General features: G+C 40.9%; 2 protein-coding genes across 2 annotated transcripts; both read left to right on the forward strand.

Annotated features, from left to right (window-relative positions):
• Nucleotides 1-8,860: 8,860 nt before the first annotated feature.
• On the forward strand, nucleotides 8,861-12,838 carry LOC131247175 (mavicyanin-like). Its single transcript, XM_058247604.1, has 2 exons — nucleotides 8,861-9,352; nucleotides 12,312-12,838. The coding sequence occupies exons 1-2, from the start codon at nucleotides 9,175-9,177 to the stop codon at nucleotides 12,512-12,514; spliced, it is 381 nt and encodes a 126-aa protein (XP_058103587.1). The 5' UTR covers nucleotides 8,861-9,174; the 3' UTR covers nucleotides 12,515-12,838.
• A 5,731-nt stretch (nucleotides 12,839-18,569) lies between these two features.
• LOC131247176 (mavicyanin-like) lies at nucleotides 18,570-21,575 on the forward strand. The gene is made up of 2 exons (XM_058247605.1): nucleotides 18,570-18,848; nucleotides 21,115-21,575. The coding sequence occupies exons 1-2, from the start codon at nucleotides 18,668-18,670 to the stop codon at nucleotides 21,429-21,431; spliced, it is 498 nt and encodes a 165-aa protein (XP_058103588.1). The 5' UTR covers nucleotides 18,570-18,667; the 3' UTR covers nucleotides 21,432-21,575.
• The last annotated feature ends 3,214 nt before the right edge of the window (nucleotides 21,576-24,789 follow it).

The following is a 24,789-nucleotide window of genomic DNA, read 5'->3' on the forward strand; positions in this document are numbered from 1 at the left end:
GCTGAAAAAGGGTGACGGGCTGGTCTGTTTATGTGGGCCCCACTTTTGTGTCCAATAGAGGCCCAGTGAGTGCCACCATTGATGAGAACTCATAAGACTTTTGTTGGTCTGGAGAACTCATTGGCACCTTGAGGTGCCTTTGGATGTGCTGAAATCGAGGCTGAGAATCAGAACCGCATAAAACTGAGAGATCTCTAGCTTCAAGCCCCTCTTCGAATACTATTTGGAACAAGCACACGCCTGCCCACTGTCTAAGAAACAAGGAGTCGGTCCTCCCATCTTTTTCTGCAATCCGCTTTTGCAAAAGAACTGTGGGATAGGTTCCTTCTTTCCTTTGGGGTAGCCTGGGTTATGCCTAATTCCACGGTGGAGTTCTTTAGCCAATGGCACAGAGAAGGCATTTGGGCAGTGGGTCGAGTCTAGCAGTTTGGAGGCTCTCCCATTTCCGGTGAAAAGAACAATAGACACTTTAGAGAGGCCTCAGGGTATGCTACGGGATTAAAGCTGTGAATGCCAAGCTTGGCGGTTGTGGTCTATTGTCCAAGATTGTTCTGCACTCTAGTTTTTTTCTTCTTTTTTTTTTGCTCTTTTCTTTGTATTCTTCTAGGGTTTTTTCGCCCATTAATAAATTGTCATCCTTCAAAAAAGAAAAAAAGAAAAAAAGAGAAGAGTATGAGATCAGTCTGTACAAGCGGGTATCATGGTTAAGTGATCCAAACCATGGACATGACATATCATTGTTGATGGTCATTGCCCCAAAAAATCCTTAGATTGGAAAATCCTATTTTGCAATCTGAGGATTGGAACAGAATGCCTTCTTCAGCAATGGGCCACCTATTAAAGGGTGAGGATTCTTGCAGTCAAGATGATTTTGGTTCATGAGCCGTCCACACAGGTTGCAAATATCAGCTGTTTGGATTAGTAATACATGGATGGACCTTACTGCAAATCCAAAAGATTCGAAATTTGGTAAAAGGATCCTTGTCTGCTTTATTTGTAATCACTATCACATTCAGGTATCAAAACATTGAATGCTATTTTCTCTTTTCTTTTCTCTTTTTTCCATACAAAATTCCCATTTAGACTGCAAGCCAAAACAAAATTTTCAGTTCTCACCACAAAATATCACTAGAAACCACCAAAATGGCTACAGATGGCTTCCCATGATTCCTGCTAAATACACTCAGTTATTTTTCTTGCTGTTGGATTCCTCTTCCGGGCGGTTTGTTTCAGCCAGTGAAAACCTCTTCACTTTCTGCAGGGTAAACGTAGGAAACCGATTACAATAAGAAGAGATAGCAGAAAGAAAAGGAATGACACAGCTAATAATCGGCTTATGCAAATTGTATCATTCACCCACCAATACGGGATCGTATCGCCCCACATCATCCTGTATTTTTTTTTTAGGGTAACAAAATTTTTATTAAGGGGGTGGCAAGCCGCAAAAGAATACACAGAAAACAGAAAATCAAAGAGACTACCAATCCAAACTAGAAAGGGAACAATCTATAAGTTTTTTGGACACAGCTGCCCATCCCGAAATAAAAGACTGCGCCATATGGAATAGCAACTTCGCATCTCTGGAAGAATCTTTAAAACATCTGTTGTTCCTTTCTAACCAAATGCACCAAAGACCCGCTAGCAGCGCTAACCTCCAGATCAGACGACCCTTCTTCCCAATGCCACCTCTATAACACTGGACTAGGAGATCATCAACTGAAGAAGGAAGAACCCATTGGACCCCAAGCAAAGCCAAAAAGCTGCACCAACTTCACTGGCAAACGGGCATTGCAACAGAAGGTGGTTCACTGATTCTTCGTTTCTTAAGCATAGGGGACACGCATTGACAATCACTAGGCCCCTTTTCCTCAGATTATCACAGGTCAGAATTCTTCCCTTACTAACCAAGTAAACGCTGCAATCCCAGAAGGGGCCCCATAGGACCAAAAAGCCGTCCAATGCTGCAACCTTAGAAGGGGCCCCGTAGGACCACATCACCCTGTATTGGGTTGTTTCAGGCCGATACGGCCTTTCTCATTCATGGACAGTACCGGTGAGCATCAGGTGACATGTAGTTGTTTCAGATGATACTTTAAGCCCTGTTCTAGAGCTAATGGCATCACAAGTGTTCAAGATCTCACTAATCCACTCAAAATCAACCAAGTTGAACTGATTTTCTCATGCACATTGAGAGCTCAAACTCAAATTTTAAAGGACAACAGCCAAGTTGATTTTTGAGAAAACCAATTTATTAGATATCCAGGATTTTGAGTTGGCTGACCAGAATGGGTTAGGCCTAGGCTGAGCAACAGGCAGAGGTATGCTAACTTGTCATGCGCCTAATCAATATTTGGGTATGCTATCGTTTAGCACTGAAATGGGATTGCATCACCCCTGTATCGGTCTGTATTAGGCTGTTTCAGGTCGATATGGACTGATCACAGCCTATCTTGTCCACAGATGATACCGGCAAGTGTCAGGCGATATTTAGTGGTTTCAGACGATACTTTAAGCCTTGTTCTTGGGAGCTAGTGGCATTACAAGAGTGTTTCAAAATCTCATAAATCTACTCAAAATCAACCAAGTCAAATTAATTTTCCCATACACCAAATACTGAGAGCTCTCAGATTTTAAAAGACAACAGCCAAGTCAATTATTGAGAAAACCAATTTATTAGAAATCCAGAAGTTTGAGTTGACTGACCAGAACCTCAGGTTAGGGTTGTCAATGAGCTAGGCCTAAGCTGAGGAACAGGTGGAAGTATACTAGCTTGTCGTGCATGCCTACCTAACCTTTCCCATCAACATGCTACTTGTTTAGGACATCCATAACATGCAAATGGTAGGCCCTACCATGAACATCAGCTGGCAAAATAATCAGGCTGATCTGCTCTTCAGATGCGCCACACTGTTGGAAGCAATGGACTTGGATGGTCTGACTCGAAATACAGGTGTGGCCCACCAAATGAATGGGTCAGTCCGATTTTTAAGACGATATATCTTCATGGTGGATCCTACCATTTGCATGGTACGGATGTCCTACCCAAGTGGCACATTAGTGGGAAAGATGAGCCTCCATGACAGGCTAGCGTACCTCCGCCTGTGGGCAATCAATTCTCACACCAAAATCCAAGGCATTTTTATCTCAACAGATCCACAAGTAGATACCACACGAAATGTTCAGCAGTAAATCTCGGGTGCTTGCAGAACTCAAGACTGTAATGCTTTTTTATTTCGAAAGGTGAAAAAATTTATTAAACCAGAAGCAGAAGAAACAAACAGAAACAAAGCAAAGGAGAACAAAAGCAAAGCAGAAACCACACACACACACACACACACACAAGAGGAAAAGGAAAAGGCAAGAAAGAAAATACAACAAACCCAGACCCACAACTGGGGAAACCCAAGAAACCAATACACCCAGAATAACAAGGGCCTGTTTGGAACGTGGGATTAGGTGGTATGAAATTGCATTTGGTCCAACGTAAATTCCATCCGGCGTTTGGAAAAGATGGGAAGGATTGGATTAATACAGGTATTATATCATGCAGTCCCAGCAGGAGATAAGGCGGGACTTCGAAATCCACTACATCTGTGGGCTCCAAGTTGATGCATATATTTTATCCATGTTGTCCATCCATATGTGCCCTTTATACGTGACAATTGTAAATGCATACAGGTGACCGCCATCGGTTGTGAAATCTAGTCGTTTATTACAATTCTATGGTCTACCAAACACAGGTTTCACTTACTACAGTATTTTTTTTCTCTCTCTCAAAGGAGGAATTTGATCCCAAATGTGGGATTGGACTGTCAAAGTACCATGGTATTTCCATACATAATCATTGTGCAATAATGGTGTTGATTCCACCCAATGCAATTCAATACCATTTAATCCTGCATTCCACTTGATCCCGAAGAGGCTGTCAATGGACTCCAGCATTACTCAAGACTGTAATGCTTTAAATAGCCTCCTCCAATGCATCGTCACATAATCTGCTGCGAAATCATCGCATCGTGTCTTGCCTATGGTTATCCTTTTCTTTACCAATTTGCTCACCTTTGGTCTACACATTATTTTCTTTTCTTGACAGTCAAGAGCACAGTTCAAAATATCTTCCCACATGAGTCCATGACCAAAACAGGGACTGAAATGAATGAAATAAAACGAGTCTGGATGGGCCATACTGTTCTGGCCTGCAGGCAAGTTGCTCTCTGAAACTGCTATTTAAGACCGTGGTCTAGAGCCCTTCCTAAACCCTCCTCTTGATTTCATAAATCTTCTTGGAGTAGCTGCTGGCACAAATATACATTTTCCCATCGACGAAGTCTTGAATGGTAATGGATGTGAAGCTGCCAGCATCTGGATGATCCAATTTGGGATTCTAATTTCCTATACTCAATTGGACTCATCATCATCTAAGACTTTTTCCTATTAATTGGGATTGGCTATCATCACTTGGACTCGCTTGGGCAATCCTCTGTAAATATTGCTTTCTGCTCTCATCTTGTGTGGTTGTTCTAGTCTATATTGTCTGTCTACAAAAATACACTAGCTCCTCTATGCTTTATACCATACGATATAAAGGCACACTTGAACTTCCCTTGCTCGATCAGGATCCTTTGTCTCCATACGGCAACAGCTAGTTCTAATTGATTGTTGACTGGCTCAAGATTTCACATGCCTTCAACTCAGAGATACATGGTTGCATCAAAGTAGTGTAAACCAATGACATGCACCACCTGTTCCAGACATAATGCAACTCTACCTTTAAACTCTAACCTTTTGTTTACCTTATTACTTGGCAATGAAATTCCACATGCAGATGCCCACCAAGAACAACTAAGATCTTGGCTCCGATTGGTCTAATGCAACAAAGATTAAGGCGATTCTTCATAAGAAAATGCCAAGTGCAACTATCAACATCCTCTCTTCCTGATAACATACTAAAATATCATCAACCAACTGTCATAAATAATAGGCAAATTGTCTCCCTGAGTTGGCTCCACAAATTGAACACTGGCACTTTCTCTGCATTGACTCAATAGTAGTTTTTTTTTTCATTTTCTTTTCTTTCAAAGGGGCACTTCTCATTTAAAACATATCTGCTCTAACCATTATAAAAAAGAAGAAGTAGAAAGAAAGAAAGAAAGAAAGAAAGGAAAGGAAAGAGCCAAAAGAAAGGGAAAAAAAAACAACAATTAATGGAGCCCCAAATCCTAAGTGAAGAATTACAAGAAGCGGCAATCTTACTATTCGAAATGCATTTAAAACAACTCTACAAAGGAAAATGTATTCAAGAAAGAATATGAGCCCCGGTGATGAAATACTTGAAAATAAGTTGTGCACACAAGGCCAAGTTGCTTTATGGTGTTACATGAAGAAAGTGACAATCCGAATATTAAGAAACTTATAGACAGCTTAAGAGAAACAAAAGACCCATTTGAGTGAAGAACATAAAGTTCAGTCACAGCATTACAAAAATCAGATAAAAAAGATATGTAGTAACAAGATTGGAGACTCTTGCGTAATGTTTAAAGTATCATCCAAAACTGGTACGTATCACCTGATACGTACCAGTATAGCCCATGAATAATACAGGCGTATCAGCGAGAAACAGGCAAGTGGTGGATGATACGTTCACCACAGATACTATTACATAACACACCCATAAAAAACCTTGCTCTCATGGGCAACCAGAAAGAAAGAAAGGCGGTTTGAGAAGCAATTTATTGTCCTGTGAATTGTAGACGTGGAACACCCAAAGCATGCTCATCAGCTTATTACATGTCTATGAAACATCAAGGTAAATTGCAGATGGAAGTATGGCACACACTACCCAGAGTTCAAATAGTTCATGCCTATATCAAGGTTCAAATCAATGAGCTCCAAGAGCATATGGTCCTTTGCTATCTTAGATAACATTGAGAAGAATTGAGGGGGAAAAAATCTAAGTTTAAATTGTCTCCAATAAACTAATCCACGTAACGTTACAAATAAAATTCACAAACAAAACGCCTATTTCAATTCCAGCTTAGATGGATTTAGCATTGACCATTGGACCTCATCCAAGGGTTTCTAATCACTCACTTACTTAAGTAGTATTAGTTAGTTAATCACACATTTAGACTTTCCCATACTATTATTAATCAACTACTCTTTCCTAGGTTTTGGATCGGGTATGGGCCCAGGTTGGGTCCATTATAGGGTGGCCCGAATTGGACCCATTTAAAAAGCAGGTCCAGATCAGGTCAATTTTGAGAGGTCCCAATTCCAACACATTTACTAATTCAGGTCAAACTTTTGGACCCATCCCTGCTCCATGAGTCCAATTTTTAGCCCTATACCCACTCATTGCCAGGTCAGTTCCAATGACCCATCGGTTCAACTCGACGGATTTGCTCCCCTAGGTGGAGTAGCCTCTATTAAAACAGCATTTAAGGATCTGTTTGTACCACAGAAAGTAACATACAATTCTTGTATGAACAAAACAATGTTTTTCATTCAGCCAGCAACAGTAAAGGGTGCCACCTTCCTCCGAACTAGTAGTCCATTCATGTGGTGGGAGCCACCATCAGCGGGTCCTGCCCTAAAAGAAGCTCCCAACCAAAAATTGCTATACACATGATTGGTGGGTTTATTCTTATTGAATGTGAACTGTTTGTTAAATAGCCCCATTTGGAGGGCCACCAATCAGACTGTTAAGATTGCCCAATGAAGAGATATTGAGGGCATATCTAATCCACACTGGGATCCATAAGACAAACCCTTAAGCGCATCAGAACAAAATATTGGAATCTAAATTAGATATTCCCACAGATCAGAATAGATGACGAACGACATTGATCTTCGAATCTAATTAATCGTGCATTTGGAGTAACTAATCAGAAATTAAATGGAAATGGACACACAAACAGACAGAAAGGCTGACCTTTTCGAGGACGCAATTGCGCAAAGAATTTAAGAGCGAGAGGCATTTCTCCTGGTCGAAGGAGGGACCCGTCACGCAGTTCAACAGGTCCAGAGCCTCTTTCGCACAGACGATTTGCGGCTGAGATTCATCCATGCCTCGCACGAACGAAGAAGATGATGAGATCCGAGATTTTCAGACCCAAGAGAGGATTTTCAGGCGGAAGAAAGAAAATAAAAAACCCTAGTCGCTGCTGCGAAAGGGTTTTTTATCTGAAGAAGATTTCGTTCGTTGCTGCTGGTTGGGGTTTAGGGTTTTACACTCTCGTCTCCTCAAACAGCTGGTGGTAACTGAAAAATCGTTAGTCGATAATTCAACGGTAGGGACCAATTCTGACGTGGCAGGATGATGTGTCGATCGGGTCCGTCCGTCTAGTGGGCACTATCATGGATGGCTCATGTTTAAAAATGTTACGCTTATTAGTCAATCCGACTTTCGGGACTGAGTGTTTGACGGTTAACCATTTTTTGTATCTACCGTTGATTTGAGGTCACCGGTCAGATGGCTAGAATCAACCGATACATGTGTATTTTTAACCGTTAACATCCAAGTAGGGGTAAATAAATGGACGAGATGATGCGGTAGATCCACCTCTCCGAAGTAAACCAGTGATGCATTGGTTAGAATCGTTCATCTAGTGAAACTATTCATGGAATAAAGAACGGAAATCATGTACATCACCATTCTTCACTTCCTCATGTTGACTGCTATCTATTTTGTTTACAGCCGTTGGCTCGTTGCTTTGAAGGCCACTGATTACATGGGCAGGATCATCTAATGGATGTCTGTTTCTGGACAATTTGCCATTTACAGTACAGAAACAAGATGGACGGTCCTGATTGATACTTGGCCCTGCTAAACAGACCAGAACCCCATGTGTGCCCATGCATCAGGCCACGGCCCATGGTCAATTCAAATTGACCGTTTTTGCTTATGATCTCCGCTTCTAACTGAGTCTGTTGAGCCTTTGTAGCGACTAAGAATCCAGCATGTGTGGCTGTCTACTGCGACCCACATGTTGAGTGATCTTACAATCGGACCGTCCATTGCAGGGACTATATGATATACGGTATACAACATGAAATTTACGGTGAACGGATAGCTTTGACCATTACTATTTTATAGATGAACTTAGAACAATGAAAAGAATGTTTTCAATGGCTTGCATTTAGCTCTAAAAATCAAAGGCTAGGATTGTCACTGAAGCACGATTATATGGTAATAGCGTACTTATTGTAGTAAAGAACATGTGATGTTCAAATGATAGGACCATCTAAGCATGTGGGCCCGAATGTATCTAAAAATGTAGATACTCTGTCAGAGTATGATGCTTCATAAGCATCCATTCAAAACTTTTAAATGCAGAAAAAAAAATAAAGTCAAAATAAACCGTCTAAATTGTGGACCAACTGCAGATAGGTCGATTAACTAAATCTGAGGCTGCAATAGTGCTTTAAGTGCCCAATTTTTTGGCATTTAATTAACCGTCGCGATGAAAACAGCCAACGGTCTGAGTTCAATAAACCTGAAAAACGATACTCTGCTCACAATTTTCTCGGTGCTCACCGTGCGCACCGAGTCAGGCCCCTCCATTTTCTGTAGTCCCAGACAAAACAGACAGCCCCTAAATATAGAGAGGAAAGTCTAACCGTATTTATCTTGACCTTTTCAAACTCTACATGTCTTCCCAGTGAAATCCAACTTAAAACAAAACCCACATCTTTACTTGTTATTATGTTGTGGTGTATCATCCACCGTCCACGTGGCGTACACACATATCCTTTCAAACTGATCTGTGGGAACCATTGTTGTTGATGCCATGAAAACCACTCTGATTAAATGATCCTAACCATCCAACATGGTCATCCAATGGATGATTAAAATAAAATGTTCCACCGTCCAAATTCATTGAGCTACATAAGCTCTCTTGATCGGTAAGAATTTCGGCTATGCTACATCCTTAGTGGATCCCACCATTTGGACGTCCAGATTGACTTACACATCCCACGTGAACGGTAGATGAAACACCACAACTTAAAAATTGAAAATGAAATCGTGATGGTGGTGATGTTATTAATAGTAATTACAATGGTAAATTCCAATAATAGGAGAAAACACAGTCATATATTCTCTTGTTTTGAAAGACCAGTTCCTTTAACTTCAATTCAAGGCCCACCAATCATTTCAATCTTAAAGAAAAAAAAATGGCATCATCGTTTCTGTCTCTCTTCTTATTATCAGCCGTTGGTTGTGTCCTGATCGGATCAGCAATCGCAACCGAGCATCAAGTCGGGGACAAAGCTGGGTGGACCCTCCCCCCAAATCCATCCTTTTATGAGGAGTGGGCCAAAACGAAGAAATTCGTCGTGGGCGATGTATTGGGTAAGTTGAGGTTTATTTATTTTTTTGTCCTGCGGCCTGGATTGCAGGAATGGTTGATCTTGCAGGAAATCTCTCGGTAACAGATTAATCCGTTTTGTTGCTGTTGTTGTGATGGGCCATGTAAGGGTATCTCCAATTTGGATGATCATAGCCGTATGATGAAATTTACAACCAACGGTCCAAATTGAATGGTAAAAAAGACCGTTTAGAATTGCTTCATGGGGGAGAATTTTGGGGACAGAAATGTGGGCCCCAGATATACAAGTCATTTTGGCTTAGAAAATGCTCGATCCATTGAATAATAATTTTTTAAAAAGTCCTCAATGCTGTATGCACGCACGAGTCTAGCATGCTCCATGTTGTATGGTATCTTCTATGGTTTATGTATCTGATGGTGCCCGAGAGTGGATGAGGATTATCTGCAACCCTTACCGTGGGGCCCACCTAGATATATACTTTATATATCCATGTTGTTCATCCGTTTTGCTAGCTTATTTTAGGGCATGATAAAAAACATGAAGCAGACACAAATCTCAGTTGGATTACAACACAGGAAACAGTGGTCATTTGACACTCACGGTTAAAAATTTCATAGGGTCCACCGTAATGTTTATTTACCATCCAACCTGCCGATGAGGTCACACAGACCTGATGAAGAGAAAAATGCTAGCAGCTTGATCCAAAACTTCCGTGCTCCCAACAATATTTTAATGGTGGGAATTCAGTCCCTACTGTATAGTCGATATGAGACTTTCATCTGCTTCATTTTTTGAGACCTGCCTAAAATAAGTTGGAAAAACGGATGGACGGCGTGGATCTATAACCTATGCATCTAGGTGGGCCCCATGTTCAGTTGCACCCACCTGGTTGGATCCGGAGTCGCATCTAATCCGCGCCCTACGAGCACGGGCCCAGGTTTTTTTACTTTTGGGGCGCGTGATTCATTTCTACGTACCGGAAACGGATTCGCTACTGAGTACTGACTCTGCCACTAGCCATTGGCTAGTGATCGGTGCTCTGTGGGCTCCACCATGACGTATGTGTTCCATCCATGCCGTCCACCCATTCTTCCAGATTATTTTATGGTACTAGCCCAAAAATGAGGTTGATCCAAATCTCTAGTGGACCACACGATATTGATTGAACGCCCACGATTGAAAACTTCTTGGTGGTCACAAAACTTTTGGATCAAAGTATTTTTTTCCCTTCATCCAAGTCTGGATGACCTAATAAACAGGTTAGATGTCAAATAACCATTACAGTGGGCCTTAGGAGATTTTTAGTGGTGGATATTCATTCACTACTGTTTTTCAATAGTGTGGTCCACCTGAGATTTAGATCTAAGTCGTTTTTTGGATCAGGCCTGAAATTATCTTTCAAAATTGATGGACGGCGTGGATAAAACACATACATCATGGTGGGGTCCAAATAGCACCGACCACTAGCCACCTTGCTAGTGTCAGCGTCACTAGCCAAACCGCGTCCAGACAGACCGTTCAATTCATGCCGTTCCCTGAAATGCACCAAAAAACTCCCGTATCAGAAGATCCACTGTGTATGGAATGCATGCTCCCCCAAAACAACACACCAGAAAAAAATAGGACGGACGACAGAATTTTCTGGTAATCCAACCACTTATCTGGAGCCTCACAGTGGTGGTCACACAACCCAAAGATCAAACCAGTTGTGCCATCTGATGGAAATCGGATTGCGTACTGAGTTACTCAATATACTCTTATGGTACCGAGTAAACTGAGTTGGGCCCACTTTTGAATGTATGTAGTCTATCAATGCCATCCATCCCTTTTTTTTCATTTAATTTAAGGGGTTGAGCCAAAATTGAAGCATATCCAAAGATCAAGTGAATCATACCACAGGAAATGGCAGGGATAATGATTACCACCGATGAAACCTCTCTAGGCCTTTCAGTGATATTAATTTATCATCCAACTTGTTCATAAGATCACATGGACATTGATGAACCGAAAACACAAATAAAAGCTTGATCTAAAACTTCCGTGGCCCCTAAGAAATTTTCAACGGTAGAAGTTCAATTCAATTGTTTCCTGTGAGTGGTCCATTTGAAAATTGCATATGTTTCATTTCATTTTTGGGCTCAAGCCTTAAAGTGATATGAGATAGAGCCTATAAAATACATAAATCATGGTGGACTTCACAGAGTTTACTCAATGCTCTAAGAGACTGTTTGAGATATTGCATTAGAGTATTGCCTTACGCAGCATGGAATTAGATTTAAGGTGATGAGAAAACTATCAGTGGTTGTCCAGGACTTCTGGTGGATTGGAAGAGCCTGGGATGATTTGGGTTTTCTGTTTGAATGGGTGATGGAATTCAGCCATCATCCGGCTGTAAACTCGTGGGAGTGTTTGGAAATGCAAAGTATATTGCAATACATTATACATTTTTCAACAGTGGACGTCCTTAGCACCGCTGCTTCCTATGGTGTGATCCACGGCATCCTTAGATCTACCTTTGTTTTGGTCCAGTTCTTTATACTAAATGGACCTTACGTGCGGACGGTGTGCGGACGGTATGAATCGAAGTTATACATCACGGTGGGTCACATGTGGTCTCATCCCATATCCCACAGTGTATTAAGGGATGGGCAAAGTTTGAAGGAAGGATTTCAAGAATCCCTTGGGCTGCTAGTGCAGTTTACAAGGTACACCGCGCTGGAGTAACATCCACCCATCCAAATAGACGGTTGGATGGAGATCACGATCATATCCCACTTAATACCATCTAGTTTTGTCCAGTGCGGGCGAAACACGCCCTAAGCTTAGTGAGTTACTCACTACGCAATCCGCTTCCCATCTTATGTGATTTCGGTGGGCCAGAAATTTCTAGCTTGATCAAGTATAAGTTAATCTTGTCGTCTCATATTATGTTAACATAGCCATGATCTGATTCTTGAAAAAAAATAAAATCAAAATTACAGTGTTCGAATACAAGACAAGTGTGCACAACGTGCTAGAGGTGACGAAGGATGATTTCGATTCATGCACGCAGTTTAAGCCAATTGCAATGTACTACAAGTCGCCGACAAAAATTACACTGAAGGAACCCGGCCAACATTTCTTCTACTGTGGTGTCGGTATCCACTGCGAGGGTGCCCAGAAGCTCGTTATCAACGTTGAGTAACAGTGATTTTTTATTTTTATTTTTTGGGTGCATTTGGTTGTAACAAATATCATGAAATTTCTTGCTATCTTGCATCAAATTAGATTGGTTGATGATTGTAACAATAACAAGTCCATGTTTTGGATTGTAATTTGCCATTGAGATTTGATAAAATGTTAATGGTGACAATGTATAACATTTGATGAGCGGTTGACATTTTTTTGTCTCGCATTTCCACACTATAACGTGTTTATTTCATGTCTCCAAAAACATGGACCAGCATATCAATGGTCTGGATCACTAAATAGTGGGGATTGTTTGTAAGGATTGGAAGCTGGATGTACATGGATTTGAGTACTTACCTTAGTGGAGATTGTTTGTAAGGATTGGAAGCTGGATGTACATGGATTTGAGTACTTACCTTAGTGGAGACTTTGAGGAGTTTCAACACGAGGTCTTGGGTTTGATACCCATATGTGGTGAAATCCCACTACGCGTGCGTGGGTTTGCAAACCCCCTGACCCTAACTCGATTCATCGGATTAAGGTGGGTATGATTCGGATCGGGTCTTTTCTTGTTTTAATTTTTTAATTTTTTGAAAAATTCAATATATATATATATATATATATATATATATATATATATATATATATATATATATATATATATATATATATATATATAAAAGAAGTTAAGGATAATAATAAATAAATACCTGAAATTTCGAGCTTGAGAATGGGCTAGGTGGCCGGACCAGTGCTGCTGTGTGGACGAGTGGAGAAGAGAGAGAGGAGGAGGAGGAGGAGGAGCTCGAAGCTAGACGGGTGCTGCTATGCAGACGAGTGGATGAGAGAGAGAGAGAGAGAGAGAGAGAGAGAGAGAGAGAGAGAGGAGAGGGGATGTCGAAATCGAGTTGGGTGTGTTGCGCAGTACGCCAACAACGCTAGTGAACCGAGATTCAATCTTCAGTCTCACCCACAAACGATAAACAGAAAGAAATATAATCTAGAAGAAAAATAAAAGCATTTCAAACAATCCACAAAATAAAATAATGTGAGCCACCAAGAGATGACACCTGTGCCGGTCCCCATACATCAGTGTGTACAAGCTCCAATAGATGTGTCTTTGGAGCGGGTCTTATTTTCTTGAAACTTATCTTCTTCTGCTTGTCATATACGCAGTCCTCGTAGAATTCCAAGTTAATAGACTTCAGCCCTGATAGATTCCCTTTTGATAATAATACTTTCATCCATTTCTCACTCATATATCCCAACCTCTGATGTCATAACTGCCCGTTCACTCTAGTTGATGCCACTGCGAGTGAACTATACAATCTTAAAGTCACGTACAAAGTACCTTCCTTCTTGTCTTGAGATATCACCAAGACACCTTTTGTGATATTTCAGGAATCACTAGTGAATGTCGTCACATATCCGATATCTGTTAACTGCCCCATTGAGATCAAATTCCGTTTCAAACTCTATAGATGTTTGACATCCTTCAATTTCAAAGTTGTTCCGTCTTTCTGATTAAAAAATTTCATCATCTGACGAATAACGTGCCGCCAACACTCGACCTTATAGAAGGTATAATACGGTCGAGCGTATAGTACATTTTCATATATATATATATATATAGTATTATATTAGATAAAACAGAAGAAAAAAAAAATCTCTTTAAAAGAAACGTGTTAAGTATCTTAATATTTACTTGGTGAGATAGAAGAGTAACGAAACTTGCAATTAATGGAACACACACACGTGTAGGCTCGGTTATAGACTCAATGCGAGGGCGTGGGCATATGAGGCAGTGTGGCTATAGTTACGCTAATGGGACACTCCACATGTATACATCGTATAGCATATGGGTCACTTCTTCCCGACTTTACATGAATCGACACAAGTCAGGTGTGAGTTGCAGTACAACAGTGACTAAGAGAGATGGGTTTGATAGTTGGGTTTAAAGTCTTGTAGGTAAAAGGTCTCTCTGCCATTTATATGACTTAAGTGTTTAAGAGCCTTGGTGTGACTATTCATACAGTAATTAATCGAGCCATGCATGCAAAAACTATCGCATGTGGCTAGCCCAACAGTCAAGAATAGCTAGCCACCGTGTCTAAACCACTCTCATGCAGATAGTCTCGTACATGCAAAACTATCATAAACTACCAACTAACAATTGCTTTCTCATCTATGGTCAGAATCGATCCATCACAATAATGACTATTGACCAAAACGTCTAGTCACCCTTGCCTATATAAATCAAGCTTAGTTGGTTTATTTCAACATTACAAACCATTCAACTTATTCTCTCATATGTGTCAATAAGCAAGTGTTCTATAATCAAGCCAACATGTTTAATACAAATCTAAGTATGCAATTCTACAAGAATCAGACTAGTGTAGTAGTCTAATCCAACAAATTCACAAGATAGTTGTCTAATTCAATAAATCAAATCTTTTACTAATTTCTGTCTTTTAGTTAGGTTTTTGTTTGTTTTCATCTATCATAAAACCATGTTTATAAAGTTCTATCAGTAGTTCCTTCATGTTTGCTTAAGGTATAACCACACATAATCAGCTTGCCGTATCCTGAAAGCTATTTGACCCCAATATATCAACGGTCTCAATTATTTTAAGAATGGGCGAATAACGCTTTTAAAAGCAATGTGATCACATTCACACGTGCTTCCACCTATATTTAATATTATATTTTTAAGCTTTCTATTTCCTTTTATTATACAGTAATTATAAATTTATAATTTTAGATTATCAAATTCTCAACAAAACATGTACAAGTTCTGGATGCACGAGTATCAAGTGTCATCACTGCCAGAATATCAACTAACCCCCTTATCCTCTCCCTCTCTCCCACCTCTCGCATGCAAACCATTTCCTCTTCCCACTAGTGCTTCACAAACCATCTCCACCCGGCTATATATACAGGGCTTGTGGCTAGTGCTGTCATCAGACCAATCCTGGGTTGGCTTGGCTCAGATTTCGAACTGTTCGAGCCACGGTGGTTCAAAATTTTTATTTTGGCGGCCCGAGCCGGGCCTATCGACAGCCCTACCTCTAGCTGGCCTATCGACAGCCCTACCTCTAGCTGTTGGACCCGGGTCATATTTCAATGATTATACATGATAGCCAGGGCTAATTGAAGAGAGGCCCAAGGTTTATCTTTCAGCCAGGTAGATTTTCAGGGTGTAGCCCATCCAAGGTGGGGCCTAGCATGAAAAAGGTTTGGATCATTGAACCATGGGCTACACTCTATCCCACTGAAAAATACTTACATGAGGCTTGTCAGCCGCGAAATACCCACCTCCTTCAATCCTGTCTTTACATGCATCATCCTGCCAGCCTGGCAAGTATGGTGCCTACGAATAGTGCAGGAGGTGGAAGTTTGCAAAAATAAAGATTGCCCACTCATCAGGTGGGCCATGCGATCGATGGCAAGTTTTTCTAGATCATCCGATCTTATCATAGAGGGTGACCCAGCTGATGCATGAATGAATCGATGATCCATACCATTGATACGATTGCCCTCTCCCATGGATTCCATATTTCTCTGACATTTTCCTTATTAGACGTTTCCGGTCCATCTGATCAATGACTGACTGACTGTTATTTTAGACCGTTGTTCTATTATTCCCAAGCCGTTTATTAGTAGACCAGCCATCCGGGGTTAGGACATTTAGTATGGACAACGTTTAAGGAATTAATCACCGGCCCATCGCAGATTCCTACAGATCAATGGTCGTGATCTCTGAACCATGGGCCCACTTAAGTCTTAGATCAGGATGATATTTTTGTTTTCCCTTCATCCTCACCTTGTGAACGGGTTGGATTGCATACAAACATCACGGTTAGCTCAAGAAGGTTTCAATGGTGGGCGTCCCATGCCAATCATTCCCTGTGTTTACGGCCCACTTGAGTTTCGCATCAGACTGAGTTTTGGTGCCACGTCCTAACACAAGCTGGTTAAATGGACGGACGGAGTGGATGTCACACACGCACACATCCAGGTGGTCCCACGGAGATTTTTGTTACACAGACTCCATCCAACTCCTACGGCAGGAAAATGGCATACACAAATTCCTGGTTGAGAATCCCCTATCACATTCCTAAATGAGATTTTCAAAAATCCATTTTGAAACGCCTGTTGGGATTCCCTACCATTACGCTGTGTACCGGAAGTCAGGTTTAAATTTTCAGAGGTAATTTTCAACTGTTCCAACCGTCTGTCCGGCTATTTCTGACCGTTGAATTTAACCGCATTTGCCATTTGCTTAGCTGACTATTTCAAATCCAACAATTCCAAATGGGACAGCAATGACTCACTCAAAATACTCATCTTATTACAATACGAATTCCTTTGCTAGCCCACCTATGATCATGATGGCCATGGGATAGGAGAGGTTCGGCTGTGGATTGCACATGGCCAAATGTCACCCTGATTGGATCATCAGGGCCATTCAATCAAGAGACTCTAAACTTGTCAAAAATGGGTTACCGCATATTTTCTCAATCTACTGTTAGAACGGTTGTGATCATTCGATCTGGATGATTTTGGAGCTATGTGAAATTCATTTTGGCAATGGTGCGCCATTTGGGAGCCGCATGGGAATTTGAATCTTAATTAAGGTAGAAGAGTTGGTGCTGGATGCGTGGCATTATCCTTCAATTGCATCCGAGGCACACAAGCGCACCAATCGACACCATTATTTTCAAATAAATTAAGCATAATATATTACCTACAATGGTCTATGATGACGAAAACGATTGTAATCTTGACAGTGATCTAAATCTTAATGACCATAAGATAGTCATGGAAACACCAAATGATCATGAGATAGTCATAGTGGTCAACAAAATATAATTGAAAATGTATCAAGTAAAAACTTAATGATATGATGATTGAGCGTGTGTTTGTGTTGGCATGTAGCCATGGTAGCATTCCGTAATATGAGAGGTTTCATGCAATTTTCCTTGGTCTTCTATATAAGTGTAACTTGTTACGTTAAATTATATATATACACTAGATTAGATAAGACTTTTACTGTTCAAGTCAAGCAATACGTATAGAAAACTTTGTTAAAGCCATCACATCTCTTAAAGCTTGTTAAAGAGTTGTTTTGACAAAATTTTAACATTTATACTATCTATAATTATATAATTGCCACGTGACACGCTTTTCACACCATTTGATTATGATTATCCAAGAAAGTCCGAATTAGAGTACATTCATGCACTCAGGAATTATATGATACTTAAGCTACGCATGACACTTGATGCACACGTGCTCAGGAAATGAACACATAGCACATATTAACTCAATGATTCCTAGACTGAACTGTTTGACATGGATACTTTGATACACATCCCTCAAAATTGGGACACAGCACATATTAACTCGATGAAAGTTTTTGCTTCTAAAAGTAGGACTGTTGGATAATTTTCATTATTTTTTTTACTTTTCAATAAATGTCCACCATTCTTATGGTAAGATAATTGAACAAGCTTAATATTTGGTTCACATGCATATCTATCCTTAATCTGACTATTTGTATACTACATGTTTAATTTCTAGGTGCCTGCATATCATCCATCACACTAAGCTAGAGTATAACACAGCACCGGTACTGTGTACTACCGGAAAAGCTCTGTGAGGCCCGCCCTTCATCCATTTTCCAGCTCATTTTAAGGGATGAGCTCACATCCAAATCTCAGGTGGACCACACCACAGGTAACAGGGGTGATTGAACACCCCCAGGAAGTTTTTAATGGTGGGCGTTCAATCACCACTGTTTCCTGTGGTATGGTCCACCTGAGATTTAGATGTGCCTCAATTTAGAGCATGAGAGCTTACAAAATAGAAGGACGACGTGGATAAAACACAAATATCATGGTGGGGCCACAGAGCTTTTCTAATCCGGTCCCTCCACGTCTCTCTCAATCTTTGCTCTTTCCTTCTCCTCCTTCCTCCGCGTGAGTCGCACATACACCCTATCAATAGGAATTGGAATGATTAACAGGAGAAAACCGAAATCTGTGTCTTCTCTTTCGCTTTGGAAGGGCCTTGTCCACCATCTTCATTCAACACAAGGCCCATTACGCTGATAATACCAAAAAAAAAAAAAAAAACAGAGAGAGAGCTAGAGAGAGAAAGAAAAGAGATGGCACCCATATCTCCTACCTTTCTCTTCATCTTATCAGCAATGGGCTGTGTTCTGGTGGCACCGTCGGTCGCGATGGATCATATCGTGGGAGGGAGCACTGGGTGGACCATCGTCTCCAATGCCACCTTCTACCAGGCATGGGCCGAAAAACGGACGTTTTTCGTCGGTGACAGACTGGGTACGTTTACAGGCCTTTTCGACCCGTTTGATCTTTTAAAATCGTTGATCTGGTACGTTTTTTAAATTTTTTAAAAGAACGAAATCAAACACAAATTACAGAAATGAGAAATGTTGAGAGAGAGAAAGAGATGGAAGACGTGTGCTGGGCGTGGGCCATGATCGGGTGGGGACCACCGTGGAAGTTCCTTGGCCGAGGAAACGACGTGGTCCATTCATCAGTTAGCCACATGTGTGCACTGAAAATAGGCCATCGGTCTTCTTTCCGTCCATCTCAAGTCCATCCATATGGTTTTCGGGACGGGGTATATTTTCGGTGGCCCCCATGTAACGAATGGCCTGGATCATTTTCACGTGTGCCGTCTTCGCAAGGGAATCCATCAACAAGAATCGCAGCAGGATTCTGGACCATTCATGTACATGACAGATTTCCTTAATTTTCTTGGAATTCTCGTTTGAGGATCGCGAACGGTGTGAGGATAGAGATCATGGTGGGTCCACATGGCCCACGTATGTGTATGGAGATTGTGGATGATCTGGGCCATTTGGGTCCCACCGTGGACATGATCTGGCCGAGAGGGCTGCTCCGCTCATCAGGTGAGCCGCACGTATATCTTCATATGGGCTATCCATCAATTTATTTTCACCTCCATTTATATAAAGTGTGGCCCACCCGATGAGCGGACCAGCATGGATTTGAGCACCGGTACATGCAGTGTAACAAACGGATGGAACGCCCTCAGACTCTTGCGCTCTGCCTGCATGCAGCAGTTTCGATTGGGATTTGAAATGTTGATACAACCCATTCATCAGGTAGATTTCGTATGTGCCGCACACGTTATATATACTCGATACAATCCATTCATCAGGTGAGTCTCACCAGGAGGAACAAATGCATGAAAGATGCAAATCAGGATTGCCATACTGCATGAAATTAGAGGTTTTAGGCATGATTTTACAGTTTCCCTGTCGTGTGGCCCAAGCTAAAATTTCAATGGGATTATGTTTGGTATGTACGGTAAAAATGAGAAGGCAAACCTGATGGACGGAGCGGATGTTACACAGATAACACGGTTTACCCCCGTAGAGCTTAGTCGTATTACCTGCTACAGTAAGTGTTGCGAAGGATTCCGGTACCATGAAACGTTGTTCGTTCAAGAACAGTCAAAGGGTTAATAACAAATAAATAACCACGGTTTACATTCAATAAGCAAAATTCCGTCCCATGGAATGCCTAAGATGGTCCAAGCGCCATGATTTTAGTGGTGTGGCCATCCATATTTTTCTCACACAACACCATGGCTTCGACTAACCTAGAACAACGTGGTTGTGATGCTAACTAGAGTTGGGTAGAATTCGACCCGATCCGGTGGATTCAACCTGATCCGAACCAAACCGAAGGCCTGAATTGATGCAAATCAAGTAGGACCCCTCAGATCCGATCGTACGTCGGATTGAATTCAAATCGTGATTAATCCGGACCGATCCAAAATCCAAATGAACCCTAAACCCTTTTTCTCTACCTAAAGGAGGCGCCGCACCCACCCATCTCTCCTCCTTTCTCTCCCTCTTTCTCTCCCAATTTTCCTCATCTCCTTCCTTCTCTCCTCCTTTATCTCCCAGTTTTCCACATATCTCTCTCTCTCTCTCTATCTCTCTCTCTAGACTCAACTCGATCCGACTCGATTCGGTTTCCCAAACTGAGTTGGACCCGATTCGGATCAGGCCAGTAAGGATTTGGATCGGATCGAGTCAGCTCTGCTGGACTTGGTCCCGCATCAAATCAAGTTCAGGTCAAGTTCTTGAAAATTCGGATCGAGTTGAGTTGGACCCAATCTGATCCGACTCGACTCGATGCCCACCTTTAATGCTAACCATAAGTTTATGTGTAAGGCCAATATGGTGTTTATATTTCATCAAAGCCGTTCATCGGGTGTGAATCCGTCAGATAAAGAGAATATACCAAAATCAACCTGATCCACAACTCAGGCGGGCCACAATTCTATAGTGTGGCCCATGTGGGTTTTTATTAGCCTGACCTCTTGTATGTACGGTTAAAACAAGGGCTATCACCTGATGAAAGTAGTGAATTTCACGTGTGCAAACATGGTAGCCCCAAAGAGCTTGGGTTATACTACTCAGGTCCGGGAACGGATCCACCAGGTACCCTTTTGTTTTGAGAGCCTTAAGAGTTAAAAAAACATAAGATACAATGCATAGCAGAGCAGGTTAGAGATGCAGTCTGATTCTCATGTCCGAAATTTCAGTGTTTTTGTACACAACGGGCCTCCACAGCGTGACAGAGGTATCGAATGAGAGCGATTTCGAAGGGTGTAACAAAGGATCGATGGTGGATGAGTATTTCAGTGGGCCCACGAGGGTGATCCTGACCACACAAGGGAACCACTACTTCTACTGTGGAATAGGGGCGCATTGCAAGGCTGGGCAGAAGCTCAAGATCGCTGTAACTGAGCCAGAACCCACTGATGGTGTGTACGGTGCATCATCTTCAGCCAATTTGATTCGTCAACGTGGCACACTTTCTTTGCTATTATTCTTAATATTGTATTTTTTGATCATGTAACGGAGGAAGTCCGTCGCGATGTCCCGCATCGGATCATTGTTGCGGCCCCATGTGTAAAATTCCACAAGAAATTGCCATCGTTTCGATTAGAATTTTGTGAAGAAGATATCTCGTCGAGGCAACTTTTATTTTTATTTTTATTTTTCCCTTATTTTTAAGAGTTTTGTGTGCGTTTGGACATACAATTTCAAAAACTTGTAAATGGTCTTAACTGAAATTTGGGATTACTCGTAGTTTGCGTCGTGTATGTATATCAAACAGATGTTTTTGGATACAAGAAGGGGGTTTTTTTTTTTTTTAAAGGATTGAAAAGAAAAAAGAAAAAAGAAGAGGTAATAATCTAAGTTTAGTTCTGGATACCAATTTGGGAAACACATGTTCCTATAGAGCAACTCTAAACTCTTGATTTAAAAATAATGTGGAATTTTAAAATTGAAATTAAATATATAAAATAACATCAATCAAGCATCAATTAATCTGGGAACTAAAATATCATTTTATATTGGTTTATGATTCATTTAAGATGGGCTCACTATTTGGACCGTTTAATTTGAACTACACATTTCTCGTGTGCTTGCTTTACGATCCAACTAAAATGGACCCTGATTAACTTTTTAAGTGGAGCTTGGGCTCTAAATCATTTTAGGCTGATCTAACAACTTGGCTCACAACCTACCAAGCTGGTTCGAATCTCCCACTCAGGGTTCTGAGCTTGTAAAAATAGCACCCATGGTTGTGTAATCCATATTCCAAGCCCATGATAAGTTGGTCCCCAATGTGGATGGATTATGCCTGAAACATTTTCCAGGCATCCTAGCCATCTGATCTTTGGTCATTCTTTAGAGGGTTGTTGCGTTACTTTCTGAACCATCTATTATCGGACCCCAAAAATTGAATGGTTATGACTGTGCCAAGTGAAGATTTTTTCCATGGTGGCCTAATTTTCGAGTGAATCTTAATAGACAAATGATCTGAGCTATGGGCTAAGCTTGGACATATTAACAACCGAGTGTGCCGTCTATATCAGGTTCACACACGCATGTATTTAAGCAATGGACTCGAATGGTTCTTTACTCTTGCTCCGATGGTAGACTCTCGAGATTTTCAACACCTGATTAAGGGTTTGAGTACCCATAGGTGGTGAAATCCCACTACGGCATGAGTGTGAGGGTGTGTTTTTTTTTTTTTTTTTTAAAAGCAATGGACTCCAATGATATTTCATAGATGAGGTCTGGCTGCTGGATGCACAAAGAGGTGTGAATTAGTTGGGTTGAGGCCTATGCATACCTAGCCCATGAGATAAGCACCTAGGCCGAGCCTATCTTCGCATGCTAGATGAGCATTTAATTAGGTCCTATGAGTTAGACGGTAGTCAAGCTGAGCTTGATTTAAATTTTTTATAAAAAAAAGAAAAAGAAAAAGAAAAAAGATTTCGAGTTGTGCTGGGCTGTCCACTTGAGTCCTTTTATTAGAAGAGTTCACTGCTGGCATGTTTGGGCACGGGAAAACCATCAGATGTAGGGAAATTGAAAAAGAAATTTTCATTGATATGATCTTTTGTGTTGCTTGGATAGAAAAATATAATAATAATAGAGGGTCTATAAAACAATCATTCATTCAATTTTCTTTTATCCACCGTCTCTCTTTGAAAAATAGGTGTCGATGAATAGCATGCAATCCATCTCTCACTTTCAATCGTGAGTCGGACACTCAGCATTTATTTTATTTGCAGGCATAGATAAGTGCTAAATTAAATAAATCACTTAAAATCCATTAAATTCCACAAGGTATAGATTGTGCTCACATGCGTGATGATAGAGCACCTAACACCTTTCTTCTTTGCCGATATTCCTTGTTAAGAATCACATGTCGCAGATTTTGAGTCATTATAAAATATGGGATCAATTTAATTTTTTTTTAAACATCACGCATATTATATTAAATGAAAAGAAGGAAAATAGGGAAGAGAGTAGCAGGTCTGCTGAGAGAGCAAACGAGGATAAACTCCAAGAAAAAGAAGGTCATAATCCTTCAGAAAATCTACCTAAGCAGCCCGTTCTAAAATTAAATGCTTAGATTTAAAAGAAATAATGAGAGTGGTATTTGCGGTATCCCTGAAGTATCTTTAATTTCCTTCTTCCCAAACTGACTACTAAACTGTGAGAATAGCTATTCTCCATAAGCGAGACCTATGCTTGCCAAACCTAACCTCGTGCCAAGCCTTGAAAAGGGAGACCACCGATTCTGGAATGCACCAGCTGATCTTGAAATGATCGCAAAAATCTGCCCAAATTAAAGAGATGAGGGGGCAATGTAGCAAAAGATGGTCGACCGATTCTTCCATCTTCATACGGCAGAGGCAAATATTAACTAAGTATATCCCTTTCTTCTTCCTATTGTCCACTGTCAGAATCCTCTTCTCACAAACCAGCCAACCAAAAACAATCATCTTAGGCGGAACCGAATACTTCCTAATTTGCTTACACAAAAGATCATCATTTGTAATAGAAATATCCAACTGATTATAGAATGATTTAACCGAGAACTTACTAGATTTGGCCATCCTCCGTATCAGCTCATCTTCGATTTAAGGGATTTGGTGAAGATTTATAAATGCAATCGAGGAGATCCGCATATTCCCGGATCTCCCAATATTGGAGATTCCTCCTATACTCCTAAAATAGGGGATCATCAAATCCTCTTATTTCTATATTTTTTGTAGGTTCTAGTCCACTGTACAATTATGAGTTAATTAACTAATGGCGACTTCAATTCAAATATTTTATATTATAAGTTAAACAAAAAAGCTCCATGAATACAATCCTAGCATTCAACGTTGATAAGTTTGATACCAGATAGATATAGGGGTTTGATACCACATAGATATAGGGGTGGCCCTGTTCACAACCTTTACATATAAAGTTGTTTTCTTAAAAAATAAAAATAAAAATTCCCATAAGGGCTTGCAGCTGAGTTGAACTTTACCATATAATCTATTGTGAGCATTTCATTTGATTAAGGGATTTTGCACGGTTGGGGTTAGGTTTAATCCTAATTGTGGTGGGCTAGTGCCCTCCACGTTGGATCTACCATGCTAAATTGGTGGTTTTTGTCTCATAATTAGAGTTATACATGAGTTGAGCTTGGTACAGTTTGACTCGGCTTGACCACTAGCTGACCCTAGCTTGAACTTGGCTCGACTCGGTCCTCAAGCTTGACTGGCTAGCTTGGTTCGATTCAATTAGTAGCTCGGGCCGGTTCGAGACAAGTTCAATATAAGATTGAACCTGTGCGGCATTTTCTCAAACACATGGAATGCACCTTTAATTTCTTATCCATACTTTCCTCGCCACCAGCC

This window comes from Magnolia sinica, chromosome 5 (genome assembly GCF_029962835.1).
Source record: "Magnolia sinica isolate HGM2019 chromosome 5, MsV1, whole genome shotgun sequence".
NCBI lineage: Eukaryota > Viridiplantae > Streptophyta > Magnoliopsida > Magnoliales > Magnoliaceae > Magnolia > Magnolia sinica.